Below are 24,469 nucleotides of genomic sequence, written 5' to 3' on the forward strand. Positions count from 1 at the left end.
ACACAAGAAGTACTAGAGAAAAAAAAGAAAAAAAAACAGTGAATTCCCCTATAACCTGGAAGTGGGGAAAATTTCTCTCTCATTTAAAATCTAGAAGCAGTAAATGAAAAGAATTGGTGAATTTGACTACATAAAATTTTTAAATAGCTAAAAGATTCTGTATGCAAAAAAAAGAAAAAGTAAGGGGGGAAAAGATAAACAGCGGACAAATTATATCCCAGACAAGTTGTTATTAGCTGTTCATTAAACTCTATATGAAGCGTTTCTAAAACAGAGAAGTAAAAGACCAGTAAGCAAAAGAGAGAAGTTAAGAAATAAGAAAAGAGAATTAACACAAGTGCAAATGCCCCTTGGACACGCGAAAGGATGCTCACTTTCACCGATAATAAGAGGAACACAAAGTGAAGCTACACGGAGACGCCATTTCTCACCTATCATTTTGGCAAAAATGTGAAAATTTGACTATGAGATGAGGCTTGAAACGGGCACACTCATTCACTGCTACTGGGAAAGCAACACGGTACAAATGCTGATAGGGCCATCAGTGCAAGTTGCTGGATGCCGCCGTCAGCGGGAGGACTTCCGATGAGGAGTGGGTACCCAGGGTCTCCAGGTATCTCCTCCCAAAATGCATGCGACTGACAAGGGGAAGGGGATAACTCTGCAGAGGGGAAACCTGGCAGCAGGGGGTGAAAGGGAACTTCCCCAGCAATGGAATGGGTCCAAATCGTGCACCACAGAGAAGACCCCCCCAAAGAAGAGAGCACCGCCTCTGAGCTCCTCCTGCCTAAGACGTGCAGCTGGAGCCTAGTCAAGAAGCAACATCAGACACAAACCGGGGGACAAGCTACACAGCAGAGTAGCCTGGAATATCCCGAAAAGCCCCAGCCATGGAAGTCAAGGAAGAATTGAGCAACAGCTCCAGGGGGAAGACAGAGGGACATGAAATTAAAAGCAGCACAGAATCTAAGTGGGCTCCTCACTGCCACAGAGGAGCCTACAGGAGAAACAGGAGAAACTGCAGATTAGATGCAGTTCTGACGTTCTGGGTTCTGTGGCTGCATTGTGGTCACGTGGTGAACGTCCTCGTTTCTGCGAATTACATGCCACGGATTTTGGGGGGTGAGAGGTGTACCTTGGTAGCTCACGATCAAACGGTTTTGGAAAAAAGTCTTTATATAATTTCAAATTATTTGTAAGTTTCACATATTTCAAAGTGAAAATTATCTGTCTCATTTAAAATATCACTAATTCCTTTTCATGTTCTACCCAAAACTGATAGAACTTCTGATGCTAATAACTGGCTAAACTGTCTAACCCTCCAACCTGTAGGAACTTATTCCAATGAGACACTTACCAACACATGGGAAGAGAGGCCCATACAGGAGACTGTCCATCACAGCCCTGGAAGTTCCATGAGGACCAGACCTACCGAAATGTCCATCACCAAGGTCCTGTGGGGGACAAAGCCTGGCTCGTAAACCATAACACAGCTGTCCGGAAGGAACATGGGCATCCCTAGAATAGCCCCTGCAGGGAAGAGGGGAGCACGAAACAGAAATCAGGCTTCTCTTCAACTTTGAGATGTGTATCTACTTTATTTGTTTACGAAACTAAATTGACCTTAAGACATTTATAAAGAAATTCTAGGGGCACCTGTGGCTCAGTCAGTTAATCGTCTCCCTTCGGCTCAGGTCATGATCTCAGGGTCCTGGAATTGAGTCCCGTGTTGGGCTCCCTGCTCAGTGGGGAGTCTGCTTCTCCCTGTCACTCTCCCTCTGTGTTTTCCTTCTCTCGCTCTCTCAAATAAATAAAATTTTTTTAAAAATTCTAAAAAATCGAAGGCAAAATTTTAAAAAATGAACACAAGCATATATCGAATTGGCACACCCAAACAGAAAGTGATTACTTCAAGTCACTTTAGACCATGATCATTTGACTGTGCGTCCCTAGCAGGATATCCTCCAGGCACAAAAACAAAAACTGGGCGGGAAAAAAGTCCTAAAACTGTTTTCAGCAGTCATGTGGTGGTGATGGTGTTGGGTTTACATTTTTAGGCAATTGCATGAGAGTTATGAGGTAAAGCAAATAAGGTATTATGTTGTCGATGTTATTGGGAACTGAGATTTTTGCCAAAGTTGAAACTCTGAATTTGAATTGGTAGTATAATGACTTTATCTTAAAAAAAAATTTTTTTTTAAAGGTCTAGAAATTGGAACCAACCCAGTAGCACTGAGCTTCTCAGTAACCACAAAAATAAACAGGCTTTCTTGGATAAGTAAATGGATGATTCCAGGTCAGGTTTCTAGCAGGTAATGTATAAGATGAGCCTGCAAGATCTTAGCCTCTCAAAAGCAAAGAAACTACCAAACACCAGGGAGGGCTTGTCAGAAAGACTCATGCCCACCTGGAGAGACTCCCGCTAGTTAAAGATGGAAACCTATGAAAATCAATACCGCTAATAATTGCAATGAAGTGAAATGCTTCAAATACATTTCAGTTCTTGGATTCATAACAGTATTGTTTTTAAGCCTCAATGGTCACCTTTGGAGAATGTAACAGAAACGATTATATGCTGAATTTGTATAAACCTTCCCAATCAAAACTCTCAAGATGTATAGTGAGATCCTTGACCTTGACTGGTGAACATCATGGTTTCAATATCTGGGTTTATTCTTGAGATGGCTCTGTTCAGACAGTGTGCAGACTTTTAACCTCTTCAAATACGTGGAAGTTACCATTGACGAGAAAGTATTTGCACAAGTAGCTGGTCACATGTTTGAAGATTATTTATTACCTTTTCCCCCATTAGGAGAAACTTCTTCCTTGCCATTAACTGGAATGCGGATAATTCAACCTCCTTAAATGGCATTTTATGGGTATAATGTTCCTTTAGGTTAACAGCTCTTCCTTTTATTTCCTTGACAGACACAATGTTGAACTTTTTTTGTGATGAAGTGAATGGTTTGGATTCTGAGCAAATGTTTTTCATATCAAGTATTTCAAAATAATGGGTGTTTCTATGAATCTATACAGATGCTGCTGTCAGTCTTAATATTTTGCCTTCAGAGTTCAAGCAGTGACTCCTTAGAATTATAAAATCGACCCTATTATCGCAAGTGCACAGTTAACTCCATAATCAAGCCGACTATCTGCTTTGACCCCGTTGGGGTCAGGGTGCCTCCACAAGGTCTCGGTAGTTCTCAACCACTCAGGTGCTCAGAAATGTCAGTTAGCGGGATGCCTGAGTGGCTCAGTCGGTTAAGCGTCTGCCTCCGGTTCAGTCGTGATCCCAGGGTCCTGGGGTGGAGCCCCACATTGGGCTCCCCGCTTAGCAGGGAGTCTGCTTGTGCATTCTCTCTCTCTCCCTCTGCCCCTCGCCCCAGCTCATGTGCTTGCATGCTCGCTCTCTCTCTCTAAAATAAATAAATAAATCTTAAAAAAAAAATAGGACACAGAAGTTCCCATTTTCAAGTAATGCTATTAGAACGCATGTCAGGTGGCCCAGAGACAAACTTAGTCCAGATCATTAAATCTGAAAAGTCTCCATCACAGGTGGATAAATACTGATCACTCTAACCTCACCTGACATGTAGCATTATCTTCAATCCCTCAAAAGAAATTCTTTTGTCAAAAAGGATGCCATTTTTTTTTTGTCTTTCACAAAACAGCAACAAAAAAAGGTCTTGGATATTATTAGATTTACCATTCCGATAGCATCATTTAATGAGGAGTCTGAGGCCACAGGCCACCTCTTACAGAGCAGAACTTCTCTGTGAATAAAACAATGGATTTCTTGAATCTGAGGCTTTTCAGATTGAATTTTGCAGTAGAATCTTTATATCGTTCTGTTGGCTTTGGTATACAAAACTTACAACTGTGTTCTTTGACACCTTATTTATTCTCAATATCCATTTAGCTTTTGGCCATTTCCTCCTTCCTAGTGTGTCTGTGTGGAATATACTTCGGTGCCCCTGTCCCACAGTGGCTCTGGGGGGCCCGTCCATCCCCAGCGCTGGCACAGGGCCTGCTTAGGGCTCACTGCTGTGACCCCCCCCCAGGAACTGCCCTCTGCCTCAGCCAGCCCCCGCCCCAGGCCAGCCTGTGGCTAGTGGTGCTGCTGTGGGCATGGAAAAACCCAGTCCCTCGGCCTCAGGTGAGGGCAACTGGAAGGGCTCAGCGAGGCCTCGCCAGCTGCCCTCCTGCAGAGCATCTTCTCCTGCGCTGTCCTGGCCTCCTCACTTCCTTCTGGGTGTGTCACCTGAGCCCCCGTAGAGATGATACGGGAAATGCGTCACAAACAGGATGCTCAGTCTAACACAGGTGCGCATTTTTACAACATAGGTACCATCCTCAGCATTTCTTTTGGAGGAGTCAATCGGAACGTTTTGCTTTAATAATCTTCCAACTAAGTTTGTCCCTGGTGGTCTGACATGTCATCCACACAGCTCCTCACAGTGTTATTCCAGAGGGGCACCTCTCCTATCTGCCGTACCCCACTGGTCGGCAAGATGAATGATTCGAGTGTTGGCCTTAGCTCCCAAGAGCAGGACGTTGTAACCAGCTTCTTGTGCTCGATCTGATACAGATGTAACCAAACTCACTGTTCATTATGCTGGGTAAGTTTTCTCTATAAATACAAAATAGAATCAATAATACAGACATAAAAATTTTAAATAGACATTTTTATATTTAAATATAAAGCACATACAGTGGACTGTGGGCCTTAATGACTTCAGCAATCAACTTTTCAAAAAGTTTTGGTTGCGTGCATTCTTAAGTTTTTCAAATGAATTGAGTTGAAAAATCCCAAAAAAGGAAGCATGCACTAGGCAATATTGACACTTCATTTCTATTTGATTAAACACCTAAAATTCTGAAAAATTCATGACCTATAAATATTAATTATGTACTCTCTGATCCCAAATATTTCAAAAAGTGAATTATTTGAGGCTGTAAAACTCTGTAGTCCTCTTTAATGAGTTGATTTATTTAGGAAGCTTATTATTTTAAAACATTTTTATATTTCTAAAACCAAGGATGCGTTTTGAAATCCATCAAGAATCAGATCTTGCTGAATTTACGTGACTAGCCAGGAAGAGAGGAAGGGAAAGAGGAAGAAGGAAATTTTAAAAAATCATTTTTTGAGGAGCACCTAACACCAGGAAATAAGAATAATCCCACACGCCCTCTATGTATGACTGGATGGAAATGCTGGCAAATTAATTGAAAAAAAAATCCATACACACTTAGCAGCAACAACAAAATCCACTGATAATAAGCAACTTGCAATGAACATAAAAGTGAACTTGAGAGGATGGGCCGGTGGGGATGTCGGGGAGGGCGCCGTGCGCTTTGCTGCCTGGGGACCTCCCTGCAGGTGTTCCAAGGAGAGTGGGGACAAGGACTGGATTCAGAAAGCGTGGCAAAGTCACGGCTAGTTTTGTGTTTTAAATAGACTTTATTTTTTAGAGTGGTTTTAAGTTCACAGCAAAACAGAGCGTAGGGTGCAAAGATTTCCCGTGTACCCCACACCCATCTCCAGCACAGCACCCCCCACCATCAGCATCCCCCAGCAGAGGGGTGCATCTGTGACAGTCCATGAACTCCAGCAACACGTCACTGGCACCCACAATCCGTAGTTCACATGGGGGTTCACTCTCGGTGTCGTATGCCCTGTGGGTTTTGACAAAAGTGTAATGACATGTGTCCATTATGACACCATATGCAATAGTTCCACTGCCCTAAAAATCCTCTTTGCTCCTCCTGTCCCCCTCTGTCCCCTCCCCTGACAGCCACTGATAGACTACCCCCATAGTTTTGCTTTTTCCAGAATGAACTCTAGTTGGAATCACACAGTATGAAGCCTTTTTTAGATTGGCTTCCTCCACTTAGTGATATGCAATGTGTAGGTAAAGTTTTCAAATGTAATTTAACAGTTGTAAATTTTTCGGTGGCTGTGAACAGCGGTTGATGACAACGAAGAATTGACAGACATCAGTAACTCTGGTGCTGGTGTAACCCATCGGAGGCACCTGGCGGGGCCTCCCTGCCGTGCGGTGCCTCCTCCGGGGCCACTCCAAGAAGTCCCACTTTTGGCCTCTGCTTTATCCTGGCCACAGACTTTCCTGTAACGGATCAATTCCTGTTTATAAAACTGCTCGTGTGGTTTCTCCGTCCACGCACCGTAGTTGTCGGGTGCCTGTGGGTGCTGGGAGCTCATGACAGAGCTCCTCGTCCTTGGCTGTGAGAGGAAGACAGGATTTCAGCTGTGTTCAATTCAAGACAGAGAGCATCCTAGGATCAGTGCAGGGGGAATTATCTAGAAAAAATTGATTTTTTTTTTTTTTTGGAGCAATGAAAACCACAAAAGAGCGTAACACCTGTCCCTTCAGTTAGGGACAAGGAAAGAACCACACTTTAAATGCTAATTATCTGGGGAGAAAAATGTCCCTGGAGGCCTTATTTGGAGCAGCGGGAGGTCCCTGCTTCCCTAAGCTCTCCTGTGAAGACTGCAGAGAAGTCCCACCCAGGAGCGAGGCCCTGGCCTTTCCTCACAAGAGGAGGGTTCCATGGCCCTCAGTAATTAAGGCCTTTCACCCTCCGTGGGAAGCACCGTCGACAAGGATTTTCTGGCTGTAGCTCTTTCTCTCACTCTAAGAAATTTTTAATTCCATTGTCCATATGTGTATGAGTCATTTCCGATGACAATAATTAGGGCGACAAGAAGCTGAAGGATGGCTAGGACAACTGGTGATTTTTTGGATGATGCTCCGGGTGGGCAAGAGAAAAAATCAGGCTCCAGAACCTCCTTCCTGGGACTTTGGGAAGGACCGTGCATCCGGCTCCGTGAGCTTTGGTGCAAGGATGCAACAGGCAGAGCCCTTCTTACCTCCTGATTTTACGTGACCCCAGGTAATGAGAAGAGAGGACAGAACTGCCTTCCTGACTAGGTCAGCCCAGCTCCCCGCGGAGTGTTTTGCTGAGGCTTTGGTGGGCGAGGAGACGCGCTGACGTGAGGATGAACAGCCCGACCCAGGAGAGCACGAGCCTCTCAGCATGCCCATTATGTTGCACCAAAGCGAAGCAGAGACATGCAAGACGTCCCCTTAGAACACTAGGAAATCATTGCTTAATTTAATTTACGCAAAATGCCAATTTTTACAAGTGTGGTCTTATCTAGAGAATATCACAGTGTTGGATGAGAACGTTTTATGGAATACTAGAGTCAGTAACGGGGCCCTCGAGTCCCCAGAACGAAGCCTGCAGAGAGCGATGCATTCCTCTATCTCCGAGAACGTGGCTTCTGGGAGAAAAAGCCAAATACTTCAGAGTCTCCTCCCAGTCGCCCCAAGTACTTTTCTTCCGTCTCCCTGAGACAGTTGGAGGTTTAAGACAAGCAGCGTTCTCTTGTATGTCACGGCGCTGCGGTCCTGGACGGGTGGCTCCTCAGTCCACTGGTGGCTGGGCTGGGCTGGTGGCTGGGAGCAGAGGGGGTGACCATGGATCCACTCACATGTCGGGGCCTCAGCAGGGAAAGCTACAAGGCTGGGCTCCCCTGGGACTGCAAGGTGGTGTCAGGGTCCTGGACTTCTTACGGGGCTGCTCGGGGCGCTCCCAGAGAGGCTGGTCCTGGAGAGTAGAAGTTTCGGGCTCAGTAAGGCCCGGGTGCTGCTCTGCCAGTGGGAGTATTTGCGGAGCCCGCGTTCAAGGTGCCCAGATCCAGACATCACCTCTCGGTGCGAGAAAAGCACCAAAGAACTTGCAGCAGTTTTTACAAGTCAGATTCCCTGTGATATAATTTACAGAAAGTGATAGAAACTCCCCCTTGTTAGTGTACAGTTGTATATGTTTTGATAAACACGCCACCCACAACCACAACCATGATGAGACAGACGATCTCTGTCACCCCCAAGCCCCCGCCGTGCTGCCCTCTGTACTCCCGAGGGGTTATATTTTCAGGGTGTATTTTTTTCTGTTCTTTTATTTGTAAGCTTTGTGTGTCTTTGCCTTAAAAGTGAGATTCTTTTAAACACCACACTGTTGGGTCCTGCTTTTCATCCGATAGCCCATATTTTATGGGTATGTATACTGTTTACATGTTATGTGGCTTGACAAATGAGGTTAAAATCTATCATCTTGCCAATTGTTTTCTATTTGATCCCCCCCCCCTTTTTTTTCCTTTTCTGTTCCTTTTGCCTGCCTGCTTTGGGATTAATTAGGTATTCTTATATTTACATATTTTCCCCACTCTTGTCTTATTTTAGATCTCTTTTCCAGACTCGTTTAGTGATTGCTCTGGAGTTTATAATATACATCCTTAATGAATCACAGTTTATCTTGAAGTTACCACATGCGTGATGTATGAGCCCCGTCAGGTCCTCCGGGGCCTCCTCCCCGTCTCTCGGGCTGTCAGGACCCCCCATTTCACACATGCCCATGCTACCAGTCCTGATGGAATGCTACCTTTGTTGCTTTAAACAGTCAACTATATTTGAGAATGAGTCAAAAATAAGAAAAGAAATATATTCTGCCTACTGTCATCTTACCTATTTCTGGAAATCACTCATTTCTCTGCATAGGTCTGCAGCTCGGCTGTGCGTCTGATAGCACATTCCTCTAGCGTTCTTCACAGCACAGGGGTGCCGGGGGTGAATTCTCTCTGTCTCTGTCTTCCTGAAAATGCCTTTATGATGCTTTCCTGGGACAAGAACCCTGGGACCCTAGATTTTCCCATCAGTACTTGAAACATAACACTCCGCTGCTCCTAGCTCACTTGGCTTCCGACGAGAAGGCCCTTGTAATTCGCTCCTGTGAGTCTCCGCAGTATTGAACTTGTCTGGCATCGGCAGCCTCCGCACACTGCGTCCTCCGCTGCTGGCCCCCAGTCAGCCGCGAGCACGTCATTAGGAATTTTAGCTGAGTTTTCTCTACCCCGCTGTACGATGTCCCCCATCCTCTCTCCTGCTCCATCGTGGGTGAGCCGGCACTCACATGCTCTCCCCTCCAAGAAGCCCATCTTCTCTCAACATTCCAGACTACTCAGTGGCCCTGTTCACCTCTGCTTTCCTACGGGCTCAAGAGAAGTTCAGATTTTGCAGTTAGTTCAACTTCTTCATGTTCTCAGACGTGACGTTCTTCCCGGTGTTCTGTATGCGAGGCATTGTGAACCCCCTGGCCATTCTCTTTAATCCGCAAATGCAGAGTGGGGAAACGGACCATTCGCTCAGTGACTTGTGGAGGCAGGGACCCAGGAATATCGCAGCTGGAGTCCAGAGCAGACGGGAGAAGAGCGTGACTTGAAGAGTACACTTGAGGGGCTTGGGGGAATTTAATGCTTTTTTCACTTCTGCCTAACAAGATGAGCTTTTGAAGAAGAGAATAATGAGAGGCTTCGTCCTCTTTAACAGGACCATGCTCTGTCCCCTTGTGCTCTGTGCCAGGAGACTCTTGTCTTTATTTATTTACCTGGAGCCAAAGGATCCATTTGGCTTCTGTGTCTTATTTTTGAAATAAGCCCCTAAAGAACAAGGACTTTCTTTTGCAGAAAGTTGGATGTCACCGCCAGTGGGCTTGTCCCTTCCTTCAAAGCCGCGGAGGTCCTCGTCCTCCAACAGCTAGCCATGTCACATCACTGCCTTTTTCAAAACACTTTGGATTCCCCATTGCCTGCTGTGTACGTTATCAACCACTGTGTTTGGCATAGGAGACTGTGCCCAAAGCGACCCACCCGTGTCCTCAGCCCAACTGCCCCCGTGTGCCCCATGTCTAGCCATACTCACTGTTTTCTCACAGTACACCAGGGTTTTATAACACCAGGCCTTGCTCACTCTATCTTCCCAGTGGAGAAGGCCTTTTGCAAGGCCCTTCCCTCTTCAGACATCTGCCCTTTCTTCCAGACCTGGTCCAGGTGCCTCCCGACTGCAGCCTTCCGTCTTTCCTTTGGCAGAGTCGGCTGCTTTGTCCTGGGCGTCCACTGCTCCGGAGAGCGATGTGCCTGTTTCGGCTGCATGAGTATCTCCCCAAGATCGTGACTGCTGGAAGGCCATTTGGCAAGCGTATAGTGGTCAATGACAGAAAGACAAAATGGTGGTCCCTATTTAGCCTCCAAATGAATGAACTGTCCATATGGGAGGGGATGCTTTTTTTTTTTTTTTTTCCATATGAAGGATAAATGGGCTTGAAACATAGTGGTACCTAATGGAGGAGGGTGTCTCTCAGTGAAACCTTGCCTGGATCTCAAACACTGAGTAACTGAGAAACGAACCAGAGAAAGCTGTCATTAGCTATTTACCTGGAGATTCCTGGGAAAGCCTCACCCATGGGATGAGATGATCCGGTCCACTTTTCCGTCGATGTCTTAAAGAATTCTCCAGCAGAAAATGAGAAATAGCCCCAGTTCTTTTTCTTTGTAGTGCCACTATTAGCTTCCAGAAACATTCATCACACTTCCCTGTTCTCAATGCCGTAATGACCTGTGAATCATGAGTGGCAGCTAAGAGTTTCTTTTTCGTCTCTTCTCCCTACTGTGCCTCCTACCGTTTGTTTTGCTGTCTTCTGTGACCGCCTTGGAACAGTGCCTACTGCACCCCCACAGAATGTGCAGACAGAAGCTGTGAATTCCACAACCATCCAGTTCTTCTGGAACCCTCCACCTCAGCAGTTCATCAACGGCATCAACCAGGGATACAAGGTACACAGTCTTAGTTCAGAGCCCTGGGTGGCCATCCTGGTGTGTCATGGTCTTGTGACCAATGAGAAGGCTGCCCACTCCTCATTTCATGGAGAACCCATTGCATCAAGTTACCGAGTGTGTTAGCTTTGGTGGTGGTGGGAGGGCACCATTTATCCAAGGTCTTATCTGCTCTGCTGGTTCAGAAACTTAAAATAATAGTTTTCAAGTGGATGGTTCATACATAACAGAGCAATTTCTTTTGAAAAGAGCCATCCATTTTTAAATGAGCAGTGGAAAACCTATCTCGGTTGATTGGAATCAGCATTTGTACAAACCACATCTTCCTGGAGAAGAGTCCTCTCACAAGAGCTCAGACTGAGAACAAAGGGCGCTAGATACAAGGGAATGATATTTCTCTCCGGTAAAGATATTTACTCTCTCCCCACCTCAATTTCAGGGAGAGTTCTGTTCATAGAACCAAGACCAGTGAATTCAGGGCACCTACCTGGCCTGAATTAGAGGCAGAGATTCCCACTATCCAACCTCCCTCTGTCCTTCGCTACCAGAATGTTACCCTCATAGCTGTATTTGGATGCAGTCTCCAAAAGTGTAGTCTATCCTGCCTTCGAGATCAGCTTCTGGTTGGACTTGGGATCCCGTCTTGATGTAACCTACAGCATAGTCACTAATGGTCTGCAAGAGCAGGTGAACTCAGGGAAGATCTTTATGGAGAAAGGACTCCATGTGGTCTGCTTGAATTCTTGGTAATTTCAGATTCAAAGAGTATTATTTCCTAAGACACATGGTTCACTTTTATTCCCCATTTGGATTCAACTTACAAAAACACTTTTTTGTTTTCACTAGAAAGGCAGATGTAGCTAGAAATTTGCCCTGCCTTTTCTTTTCCTTTTTGATTCCCCAGAGGAATCTACACTCAGAAGCTTTTTTGAAAGAAAGTCATATTGATCAACCAAGATGATTTTGCCTCCTTGACTTTCCTGTCAAGTCTTATTGGCAAGACCAGAGCATTCACTCGATGGCTCAGTGTCGGTTTGATCTATATAAATACGCTTTGTGTCCCACAGCATGTCGACCTTCAAACCTAATTAACCCTGGAAATGTTTGGTGTCAAAGGAATTAAAAGTCACACTCATACATAATGTTGCCCAAACGTTAAAACAACTTCCCTTGGAATGTTTGCATATGTACTATATTTCTTCAAAATTGTAATCGACCTCCTAAAATTCTTTTCAGAAACCTAGTGTGACGTAAATCGTAAATAATTAAGATTCGTTCCCATTGAATCAGGGGCTTCTTTTTGAGGCAGAGTAGGTTCCTATCTGGAAGAAAATATCTGTGTTCATGTTTCATTGACATTCGTGTTTATGTTTCATTGTACTGATTAAGTCAAATAAAGATGGCGTTGTCTTTATTGCCTAGTGTTAAAACACATTACGCTGTGAAACATCTTTAAGTGAAGAGAAAGTGAAGGTTTGAGGAGTGTCTATTATTCCAACATGGGTTAAAGTAGATATTTTATTTATATGTACATGTATAAAATACATATAAATGTACATATTTGTGTTCAGTTATCTGTGGGATATCCTTTCGACTCCATATTTTTAAGTGGGATTATAAAATGTAGGATTTATGGAGTTTCTTACTCATGACTTTGCTTTCTTTGAAGATATATTGATTACAAAATAAAAATCTTGATACAGACGTGAGAGTGAAGATGTGCAGTTAAAAAGGATCTCTTTCTCAACCTGTCCCATCGCAGCTCCTCGCGTGGCCAGCTGAGGTCCCCGAGGCCACCACTGTGGTCACCATTGCACCAGATTTCCACGGAGTCCACCACGGGTATATAACGAACCTGAAGAAGTTCACTGCTTACCTCACCTCAGTTCTGTGTTTCACCACTCCAGGAGACGGGCCTCCAAGCACGCCTCAGCTCATATGGACTCACGAAGACAGTGAGTACTTGTCTGCCATGTGTCTTCTCAACAGTCAGAAGTCAGGTGTCAGGGAGGTCCAGACCACTGTCATATCCTGCACCAGGCAGGGACCAAGCAGGGTCACCAGGAACCTCCATGTCCTCAGAGTGTTTGCGGTCTACACACCCTAGGGAGATAAGTCAGTGGAAAGTATTGGTAATGAGTGGTGGAAGGAGGTCCCTGGAATCGGAAGCCAGGTTAGCGGAAAGAGCTCAGAGGTCCAGAGAAACAGAGCCATGTGATCCACCTGTGGTCTTGCTGGACTTTTCTTCCCCCAGATTTCAAATTCCAGTCCCCTTACCTTCTTCTTTTATTTTTTTTTTGTTCTAGTATTTTCTTTTTTTTAATTTAAATTCAATTAATTAACATATAGTGTATTATTAGTTTCAGAGGTAGAGGTCAGCGATTCATCAGTCTTATATAACACTCTGTGCTCATTACGTCACGTGCCTTCCTTAATGTCCAATACCCAGTAACCCCATCCCCCCATGTCCCTCCCCTCCAGCAACCCTCAGTTGATTGCCTATGATTAAGAGTCTTTTATGGTATGTCTCCCTGTCTTATTTTTTCCTCTCTTTCCCTATGTTCATCTGTTTTGTTTAAGTTCCACATATGAGTGAGAGCATATGATAATTATCTTTCTCTGATTGAGTTACTTTGCTTAGCATAATATCCTCTAGTTCCATCCATGTTGCTGCAAATAGTAAGATTTCATTTTTTTGATGGCTGAGTAGTATTCCATTGTATATATGTACCACATCTTCTTTATCCATTCATCTGTCGATGGACATCTGGGCTCTTTCCATAGTTTGGCTATTGTGGACATTGCTGCTATCAACATTGGGGTGCAGGTGCCCCTTTGGATCACTACATTTATATCTTTGGGGTAAATCCCTAGTAGTGCAATTGCTGCATCATAGGGTAGCTCTATTTTCAACTTTTTGAGGAACCTCCATACTGTTTTCCAGAGTGGCTGCACCAGTTTGCATTCCCACCAACAGCGTAGGAGGGTTCCCCTTTCTCTGCATCCTTGCAAACGTCTGTTGTTTCCTGACTTGTTAATTTTAGCCATTCGGACTGGTGTGAGATGGTATCTCATTGTGTTTTTGATTTGTATTTCCCTGATGCCAAGTAATAGAGAGCATTTTTTCATGTGTCTGTTGGCCATTTGGATATCTTCTTTGGAGAAATATCTGTTCATGTCTTCTGCCCATTTGTTGATTGGATTATTTGGTTTTGGGGTGTTGAGCTTAATAAGTTCTTTATAGATTTTAGATACTAGCCCTTTATCTGATAAGACATTTACAAATAGCTTCTCCCATTCTGTCAGTTATCTTTTGGTCTTGTGGACTCTCCTTTGCTGTGCAAAAGCTTTTTATCTTGATGAAGTCCCAATAGTTCATTTTTGCCTTTATTTCCCTTGCCTTCAGAGACGTGTCTAGCAAGAAGTCGCTGCGGCCAAGGTCATAGAGGTTGCTGCCTACGTTCTCATCTAGGATTTTGTTGGATTCCTGTCTCACATTTAGATCTTTTATCCATTTTGAGTATATTTTGTGTATGGTGTAAGGAAATGGTCCAGTTTCATTCTTCTGCATGTGGCTGTCCAATTTTCCCAGCACCATTTGTTGAAGAGACTGTTCTTTTGTCCATTGGGTATTCTTTCCTGCTTTGTCAAAGGTTAGTCGACCATAGAGTTGAAGGTCCATTTCTGGGTTTTTTACCCTGTTCCATTGATCTATGTGTCTGTTTTTGTGCCAGTACCGTAGTGTCTTGATGATGACAGCTTTGTAATAGAGCTTAAAGTCCAGAATTGTGACGCCTCCAGTTTTGGATTTCTGTTTCAACATTCCTTTGGCTATTCGGGATCTTTTCTGGTTCCATACAAATTTGAGGATTATTTGTTCCAGCTCTGTGAAAAAAGTGGATGGTATTTTGATAGGGATTGCACTGAATGTGTACATTGCTCTAGGTAGCATAGACATTTTAACAATATTTGTTCTTCCAATCCATGAGCATGGAACATTTTTCCATGTATTTATGTCTTCCTCAATTCCTTTCTTGAGTGTTCCATAGTTTTCTGAGTACAGATCCTTTGCCTCTTTGGCTAGGTTTATTCCTAGCTATCTTATAGTTTTGGGTGCAATTGTAAGTGGGATCAACTCCTTCATTTCCCTTTCTTCTGTCTCGCTGTTAGTGTATAGAAATGCAACTGATGGGGCGCCTGGGTGGCACAGCGGTTAAGCATCTGCCTTCGGCTCAGGGCGTGATCCCAGCGTTATGGGATCGAGCCCACATCAGGCTCCTCCGCTAGGAACCTGCTTCTTCCTCTCCCACTCCCCCTGCTTGTGTTCCCTCTCTCGCTGACTGTCTCTATCTCTGTCAAATAAATAAACAAAATCTTTAAAAAAAAAAAAAAAAGAAAGAAATGCAACTGATTTCTGTGCATCGATTTTATATCCTGCCACTTTGCTGAATTCCTGTATGAATTCTAACAATTTTGGGGGGGAGTCTTTTGAGTTTTCCACATAGAGTATCGTGTCATCTGCGGAGAGTGAGAGGTCGACTTCTTTGCTGATTTGAATGCCTTTTATTTCTTTTTCTTGTCTGATTGCTGAGGCTAGGAGTTCTAGTACTATGTTAAACAACAGCGTTGAGAGTGGACATCCTTGTCATGTTCCTGCCCTTAGGGGAAAAGCTCAGTTTTTCCCCACTGAGAATGATATTCACTGTGGGCTTTTTGTATATGGCTTTTATGATATTGAAATATGTTCTCTCTACCCCTACACTGTGAAGAGTTTTAATCCAGAAAGGATGCTGTATTTTGTCAAATGCTTTTTCTACATCTATTGAGAGGATCATATGATTCTTGTCCTTTCTTTTATTAATGTAGTGTATCATGTTGATTGATTTGAGGATGTTGAACCATCCCTGCAGCCCAGGAATAAATCCCACTTGGTCTTGGTGAATAATCCTTTTAACGTACTGTTGGATCCTATTGGCTAGTATATTGGTGAGAATTTTGGTATCCATGTTCATCAGGGATGTTAGTCTGTAATTCTCCTTTTTGGTGGGGTCGTTGTCTGGCTTTGGAATCAAGGTAATGCTGGCCTCAGAAAGAGTTTGGAAGTTTTCCTTCCATTTTGATTTTTGAAACAGCTTCAGAAGAATAGATATTAATTCTTCTTTAAATGTTTGGTAGAATTCCCCTGGGAAGCCATCCAGCCCTGGACTCTTATTTGTTGGGAGATTTTTGATTACTGCTTCAATGCCCTTGCTGGTTATGGGTCTGTTCGGGTTTTCTATTTCTTCCTGGCTCAGTTTTGGTAGTTTATATGTTTCTAGAAATGCATCCATTCCTTCCGGATTGCCTAATTTTTTGGCATATAGTTGCTCATAATATGTTCCTATGATTGTTTGTATTTCTTCAGTGTTGGTTGTAATCACTCCTCTTTCATTCATGATTTTATTTATTTGGGTCCTTTCCCCTTTTTTTTATAAGTCTGGCCAGGGGGTTATCAATCTTATTAATTCTTTCAAAGAACCAGCTCCTAGTTTCATTGATCTGTTCTACTCTTCTTTTGGTTTCTGTTTCATTGATTTCTACTCTGATCTTTGTTATTTCTCTTCTCCTGCTGGGCTTAGGCCTTATTTGCTGTTTTTTCTCCAGCTCCTTTAGGTGTAATGTTAGGTTGTGTATGAGGCCATTCTTGTTTCTTGAGAAAGGCTTGTATTGCTATATACTTTCCTCTTAGGACTGCCTTTGCTGCATCTCAAAGGTTTTGAACAGTTGTGTTTTCATTTTCATTTGTTTCCATGAATTTTTTAATTCTTTTATTTCCTGGCTGATGCATTCATTCTTTAGTAGGATGCTCTTTAGCCTCCATATATTTGAGTTTTTTCCAACTTTCCTCCTGTGATTGTGTTCCGGTTTCAATGCAGTGTGGTCTGGAAAATATTCAGGGAATGATCCCAATCTTTTGGTACCAGTTGAGACCTGATTTGTGACCCAGTATGTGATCTATTCTGGAGAATGTTCCATGTGCACTCGAGGGGAATGTGTGTTCTGTTGCTTTAGGATGGAATGCTCTGAATATATGTGTTAAGTCCATCTGGTCCATCGTGTCATTCAAAGCCCTTGTTTCCTTGTTGAGCTTCTGCTTAGATGATCTGTCCATTACAGTGAATGGAGTGTAAAGTCCCCTATTATTATTGTATTATTATCAATGTGTTTCTTTAATCTTATTACTTGCTTTATATAATTGGCTGCTCCCATGTTAGGGGCATAAATATTTACAATTGTTAGATCTTCTTATTGGATAGACCTTGTAATTATGATATAGTGTCCTTCCTCATCTTTTATTACAGTCTTTGGTTTAAAATCTAATTTGTCTGATATAAGGATTGTTACCCCAGCTTTCTTTTGATGTCCATTAGCATGATAAATTATTTTCCACCCCCTTACTTTCAATCTGGAGGTGTCTTTGGGTCTAGAATGAGTCTCTTGCAGACAGCATATTGATGGGTCTTGCTTTTTTAATCCAGTCTGATACCCTGTGTCTTTTGATTGGGGCATTTAGCCTATTTACATTCAGAGTAACTATTGAAAGATATGAATTTAGTGCCATTGTATTACCTGTAAAGTCACCATATCTGTATATTGTCTCTGTTCCTTTCTGGTCTATGTTTCTTTGGGGCTTTCTTTGCTTAAAGGATCCCCTTTAAGGGGATCTTGTAGGTCTGGTTTAGTGGTCACAAATTCTTTTAGCTTCTGTTTGTCCTGAAAGCTTTTTATCTCTCCTATTTTGAATGACAGCCTTGCTGGATAAAGTTTTCTTGGCTGCATATTTTTTTTTCATTTAGCACCCAGAATATATAATGCCGGACCTTTCTGGCCTGCCAGGTCTCTGTGGATAGGTCTGCTGCCAATCTAATGTTTCTACCCTTACAGGTTACCAACCTCTTGTCTCAAGCTGGTTTCAAGATTTTCTCTTTGTCTCTGAGATTTGCAAGCTTCACTGTTATATGTCTAGGTGTTGACCTATTTTTATTGATTTTCTCTTTGTCTCTGAGATTTGCAAGCTTCACTGTTATATGTCTAGGTGTTGACCTATTTTTATTGATTTTCTCTTTGTCTCTGAGATTTGCAAGCTTCACTGTTATATGTCTAGGTGTTGACCTATTTTTATTGATTTTGAGGAGGGTTCTCTGTGCCTCCTGGACTTGTATGACTGTTTTCTTCCCCAGATTAGGGACATTCTCTGCTATAATTTGCTCCAATATACCTTCTGCCTCCCCTTTCCTCTTCTTCTGGAATGATCCCGATTATTCTAATATTGTTTTGCTTTATGGTATCACTTATCTCTCAGCTTCTCCCCCTCGTGACCCAGTAGTTGTTTATCTCTCTTTTTCTCAGCTTCTTTATTTTCCATCATTTGGTCTTCTAGATCACTAATTCTCTCTTCTGCTTCTTTTATCCTAACAGTTAGAGCCTCCATTTTTTATTGCATCTCATTAAAAGACTTTTTTATTTCAACTTGATTAGATTTTAGTTCTCTTATTTCTGCAGAAAGGGATTCTCTAGTGTATTCTATGCTTTTTTCAAGCCCAGCTAGTACCTTTGTAATCATCATTCTGAACTCTAGTTCCGACATCCTACTTATGTCCATACTGATTAGGTCCCTGGCAGTCAGTACTGCCTCTTGTTCTCTTTTTTGAGGTGAGTTATTCCAGCTTGTCATTCTGTGCAGAGAAGAATAGATGAACAAGAGAATAAAATACTAAAATGGCAACAACGACCCCAGAGAAATATACACTAAACAAATCAGAAGAGACCCAAAACTGAAAAAAATAAATAAATAAAAACCAAACCAAAAAAAAGAGAATATAATCAGATAGGTGAACAGAAGAGAGCAATACACTGGATCCTGTGTGTATTTGAGTTTGTTTGTTAGAAAACTAGATCCCAAAATTTTAAAGAAAGAAAAACTTATATACCTACAAAAATAAAATTAAATACATTGAAAGGATAGAATGTAACTGTAAAAATGAAAATTTAAAAAGACTTTAAAAAAGAAAAAAAGAGAGAATATGATCAGGCAGGTGAAGAGAACAGAGCAATACAGTAGATTCTAGGTGTATTTTGGTCTATTTGTTAGAAGAAACTGCATCCCAAAATTGTAAAGAAAGGAAAGCTTATATATATACAAAAATAAAATTAAATACAATGAAAGGGTAGAATGTAAGTGTAAATGAAAATTTAAAAAGATTTTTAAAAAAGAGTTGATAAAATAAGAAATTGGTTAAAAAAGGAAAGAGAAAAAAATTAAAATTGAAAGACTAAAGGGTTGTGGGGGGAAAAAAATACCATGAATTCTATATACTATTTTCCCCTAGCACTGGAGTTTTGTGGTTCTCTTTGACTGGTGACCTTGGTGTTGGCTGGGTGTTCTTGCTGATCTCCTGGGGGAGGGGCCTGTTGTGCTGATTCTCAGGTGTCTTTGCCCTGGGTGGAATGGCACCGCCCTTGGTCTGGGACCAGGCTAAGTAATCTACTCCAGTTTGCTCTATGTGCCTTTTGTTCCCTGAAGGCTTTCCACACAGCTTTAGAGGATTAAACCGAAAATGGCAGCCTCCCAATCCCCAGCCCTGGAGCGGAAAGTTCGGGGCCCCACTCCTCAGTGAACCATCCAGGAAAAGCAGTTAATCAGTCCTGTCTCCCTGGTCTCTGTCCACACTCCGTGCTCACCCAGCCTGTGACCGAGCATTTCTATCTCCGGCACATGTCCCTGCTTTGAGTCTCCAAACCCTGCAGACTCCTGCAGCGCCCACCCCTGCCGCTCCTCCCTGGGGAGGGAGGGGGGTCTTGCTGCAGTCCTGCCACTTGCTGGGCCCCTGCTCGGAGAGCAGTCACCCAACGGTGCCGTGGTTCACAGTATATGGTGATCCTGAGCTGAGAGCCCACTCCTGGGCTCACTGTTTGCAGCCAGCTTCCCCTTTCCAGTGCCTGGGAACTCTGCCGCACTCAGGCACCCCTGGTCTTCCTGCGACCCGGGGATCCTGAGACCACACTGTCCCACCCAGTATTGTGGCCCACTTCACCACCTGAGCACCTTTCAGGCAGGGGTGTCCCTCACCGGAGTAGACTTCTCAGAGTTCTGAGTTTGCGCTCTGTTGCTCTATCACTTTCCAGTGCTGGCTGACCGAGCTTTCCCCCCCCCCGCAGTTTATCTTCCCATATGTGGCCTCGGATTCGCTTCTCTGCACCTCCTACCTTGCAGAAAGTGGTCGTTTTCTATTTGTAGAATTGCAGCTATTCTTTTCTTAGATCTCTGGTGTTCGCAGGTGTTCAGAATGATTTGATAGCTATCTAGCTGAATTCCTGGGACCAGACAAAACTAAGGTCTCCTACTTCTGCACCATCTTGCCAGATCCCCTTACCCTCTTCTTGAACGCCCCGTCAGGCCTCCCAGCTACACCTTCCCCGATCCTCCCCGGGCATCTCAACCCAGCCCCTCTGAGCACCTTCACTTGACATCGTCCCCATATGCTCAGTTCAGACCAGCTCCTTCTCTGCACTCAGGCCAGCTGACACCTGTGGACAACATCATCTAGTGAAGCTCTCTGAGAAAATGACCACAGATGTGCACTGACACTTGAATACGGGAAGGTTCATTGCAGTTATTTGTAATTGGAAAAAAAGAAAGAAAAATATGCAAATGTTCCAGAGGGGTGTAATTTTTAAAATTATGGAATGGCAGTATGCTACATATTTTGTCATTATTAAAAAGCTTTTAGAGAAAATGGTCATGATCTAGTGTTAGGGGAAAAAATAATATGCAAAACTATAGGAGATCCAAATTTTATAAAAACATACTTGGATAAAACTACAGGAGATGCCACAAAAGACCTTGAAAGAAACATGTCATAAATCTGAGTTGTTATCTCTATGTGCTGGGATCATGGGTATTTTCTACATTTTTGTTTGGATTTTGCCACATATTCTCGTCTCTACAGCGAGTACGTACTCTCTTTATAAGGAGAATTGAAACTAGTATAAGTTTAAGATAAGTCACCTGCGCTGCCACTTGTTGGTCCTCCAGCTTCCCTGTCCTGGCCGTGGGACTCTGGGTGTGGCCAGCCTCCTGTGCCACCGAGGGCACCGTGGCCCAGCCCTGCCCTCCTCCCCAAGGCCTCAGCTTCACTGTACTCCCCCCCCCCCCCCGCTCCCATATCAGAGTCCTGTTATCACCCCAGTTCCTCTCTCAGAGGATGAAGTGTCTGACCGGTTGTCAGCCCACAAATACGCTCAGATCTCCCTCATCAGAAAATGGCAACTCTGCACCCACCCCGGCCCACTGAGTTCCTGGTGAGCTCACCTCCTTCCTGAAGAAGCTACTACTTGGACCGCTAACCTCTCAACTCCCCATAACCCTTAGCAGCCGCTTTCACCCCACCCCTGGACTGTGAGCACCTTACCAAGCATTCAGTTTTTTCAGCTGCCACGAATGCATCGAGCAATACAATTGTGTGGTTTCTCTTTTCAGCGAGTTATTGATACAGCAGATTGATTTTCAAATGTTGAACCAGACTTGCACATTTGGAGGAGATCCCACTTGGTCCTAGTTTGTAATTATTGTTTATGTTGCTGGATTTAGTTTGCTAATACTTTGTGGGAGATTTTTTGCATCCAGGTTGACAAGAGATATTGGTCTGCAGTTTTATTTTCCTGGATTTACCGTCTGTCTGGTTTAGTGTCAGGGCAATTCTGGCCTCATAAAGTAAGTTTGGAACTGTTCCCCCTCTTCTGCTTTTTTTTTTTCTTTAAGATTTATTTATTTAAGAGAGAAAGTGCATGAGTGGGGGGAGGGGTAGAGGGGGAGGGAGAATCCTAAGCAGACTCCCCGCTGAACACAGATCATGTCCTGAGCCGAAACCAAGATTCAGGTGCTTGACTGACTGAGCCACCCAGGTTCCCCAGCCCCTTTTGGCTTTCTAGAAGAGATTGTGTAAAATTGGTATCAAGCCTTCTTTAAATGTTTGGTGGCATTTTCCAGTGAAATCCTCTGGGCCTGGGTGTTTCTTTTTTTTTTTTTTAAGATTTTTATTTATTTATTAGAGATAGAGACAGCCAGTGAGAGAGGGAACACAAGCAGGGGGAGTGGGAGAGGAAGAAGCAGGCTCATAGCGGAGGAGCCTGACGTGGGGCTCGATCCCATAACGCCGGGATCACGCCCTGAGCCGAAGGCAGACGCTTAACTGCTGTGCCACCCAGGTGCCCCTGGGCCTGGGTGTTTCTTTTGGGGGAGTGTTTTAATTATAAATTCAGTGTCTCCAATGGTTATCGTCCTATTCTGTTGTCTGCTTCATCTTGGTTGAGTGTTGGCAGTCTGTGATTTTTCGAGGAGCCGATCCTCTAAGTTGTTGAGTCTGGGTGTGTAACGCTGCTGGTAGTATTCCCTTCGTATCCTCCTGTGGCTGCAGGATATGTCATCATGTTCCTTGTTTCACCCCTGATATTGCTGATCTCTTTTTCCATTTCTGTCATTCTTCCCTAGATATTTGTCAATTTAATTGATTTTTTTTTTTTGAGGAACCAGCTTCCTATTTCATTGCTTTCTCCATTGTTTTCTGATTTTCAGTTTCATTGATTTCTGCTGCTTATATTTTCTTCCTTCTGTTTGCTTTAGGTTTATTTTTTGGTCTTCCTTTTTTAATTTCTTGAGATAGGTACTTAAACTATTGATATGAGACTGTCCTCATTTCTTTTAGAAAGAGTTAATGCCATAAATTTTCCTCTCCACACTGCTTTAGCTGCATCCCACAGATTTTGATATATTGTGTTTCATTTTCACTCAGTTCTATGTACTTTTATTCCCTTTGAGACTTCCTGTTTGGCCCATGAATTATTTAGAAGTGTGCTATTTAGTTCCCCTGTGTTTGGAGATTTTCCTGTAGTTTCTCTGCTACTGATTCCTCACCTGGTTCCACTATGTCCAGAGAGCACACTGTACAATTTCAATTCCTTTAAGTTTATTGAAGTTTGCTTTATGGCCCAGCACATACTCAGTCTTGGTGAATGTTTCATGAGTGCTCGAAAAGAATAATGTGTATTCTGCTGTGAAACCTGCTTTTCAATTATAAATTGTATACACCACCGCCAACCAGAGTTTAGGATTAAAGGGAGAAGGTTGATCAAGTTTAGCTTTTCCGTTTAAAATATATGTGTATATATATATATATATATATATATATATATGGCTGTCTCATCAAGTCTTGTTCCTGCTGTGATTATATTGTAATTAAGTGCTGATTGATCCATCCATCCATCCATCCATCCAACACAGAAACAAGTATGCACACTTACATTCGATGTCTGTGGAGCCCCTACTACGTGCAGGGTAGCCAACTGGGTGTTGAAAGGGCTGCAAAGATGAGCAGAGCCTCTGCCTGTAGAGCTTCTAGCCTAGTCAGACCGAGGGACGTGGGGACGTGGCTGAGGCCGGGCCACCGAGAAGGGACTTCTGGAGAAGTGGCTGCAGCCGCCCAGTGAAGAGTATCTGGTTGAGGAATGTCGGGTATCAGGGAAGCCTTGTAGACGAGGTGGCAATGGACCTGAGAGAATGGCTGTGGGCATTCCAGGTGGAGGAAACCGCATCCATCCATAGCGGCAGGGAGAGTACGCTAGTGTGAGAGTGCGAGCAGGGTGTTTGGCAAGGCTGTGCTGCAGCGTGCGGGAGGGCCCAAGCCCCAGAAAACAAGAGTCGGAAGAATCTCGACTGCTAAGCTCAGGCCCTCAGACAAACCCACAGAAGATTCTCCATGAGCGGTGTTATTTGAATCCATCCGTGTTTCGGAAGTTCTGTCTGGGATTGTGGGAGGACCCACTGGAGGTAAAGGTGAGGGAAGCTGGGAAGCAGGCACAAGACTAAGCCCACACCCATACTGTGGGGACCGCGTAAGGGGAGATGGATCCGCAAGACATGTCTCAGGGAATTTGGGGGCTCATTAATGGAGGGGTGCAAGGGATTATCTCGGAGGACTCAACATGCTTTGGTTTATGTGACTGCGTAGACGATGATGATGTGGGACACAGGTCTCGGGTGAGGACACCCCACCGACTTGGGGTGCACACAGTGTGCGGTGGCTGTGGGGCATCTGGGCCCATGTGTCCGAAGCGGATTTGGGAGTCCTTGCAATTCACGGTTGTGATCTTACTTTCCAAGGAAGGGTTAGGGAAGGTAATTGAATATGTGGTCTAACCACAGAGGGAAATACCTGAAATCCGTTCCGCCTCAGGCTCTCTGAGCTACAAGGTCCCCAGCAGTTAAAGCCACCTACGCAGATGACGTCTCCTTAGGGATCAGGGAGGCAAAGTGTGGGACAAGGGGGTTAAGAGAAGGGTGATGCCGCTGGGCTCTGGCCCAGTCGTGTGGCACTGAGGGTGCAGAGGGGGCGTGCAGGGGGCCCTCATGGGGTCTCGAAGGAGGAAGGAGCCTGGCTTGGATGAAGGGTACTTTCTGCACTCATCTGTAGGAAAGCACAACCCGGCCCCCTTCTGTGTGTAGATGGGGTGGGGAGGATGGTAGTGGGGGCGAATGTTACAAGCACCCCCCATATAGCTCTTCATTATGTGGACATTTTCTTCTATTTCACTTATTCAAAGAAGAGGCCAGGGCCACGTCCAACAGGATATCAGACTTCACTTTTCAGAGGGTGTACTAAAAATGCAAAGTGGCAGAAGAAGGTAACTCCTTCCAAAGAAAAGAGATGACTCCTGGCTGCTATAAAAAAAAAAAAAAAA

At 43.9% G+C, this 24,469-nt stretch overlaps 1 protein-coding gene across 1 annotated transcript in view; it reads left to right on the forward strand.

Annotated features, from left to right (window-relative positions):
- Nucleotides 1–24,469, forward strand: part of LOC121103724 (protein sidekick-1-like) — a 409,695-nt gene that overhangs the window by 359,518 nt on the left and 25,708 nt on the right. The window contains exons 17-18 of the mRNA XM_040634718.1: nt 10,578–10,693; nt 12,456–12,648. Of these exons, the coding sequence (XP_040490652.1) occupies nt 10,578–10,693; nt 12,456–12,648 (309 nt within the window). The remainder of the gene's footprint in view (nt 1–10,577; nt 10,694–12,455; nt 12,649–24,469) is intronic.

Source organism: Ursus maritimus, unplaced genomic scaffold (assembly GCF_017311325.1).
Source record: "Ursus maritimus isolate PB19 unplaced genomic scaffold, ASM1731132v1 scaffold_2, whole genome shotgun sequence".
In the NCBI taxonomy this organism is placed as follows: domain Eukaryota; kingdom Metazoa; phylum Chordata; class Mammalia; order Carnivora; family Ursidae; genus Ursus; species Ursus maritimus.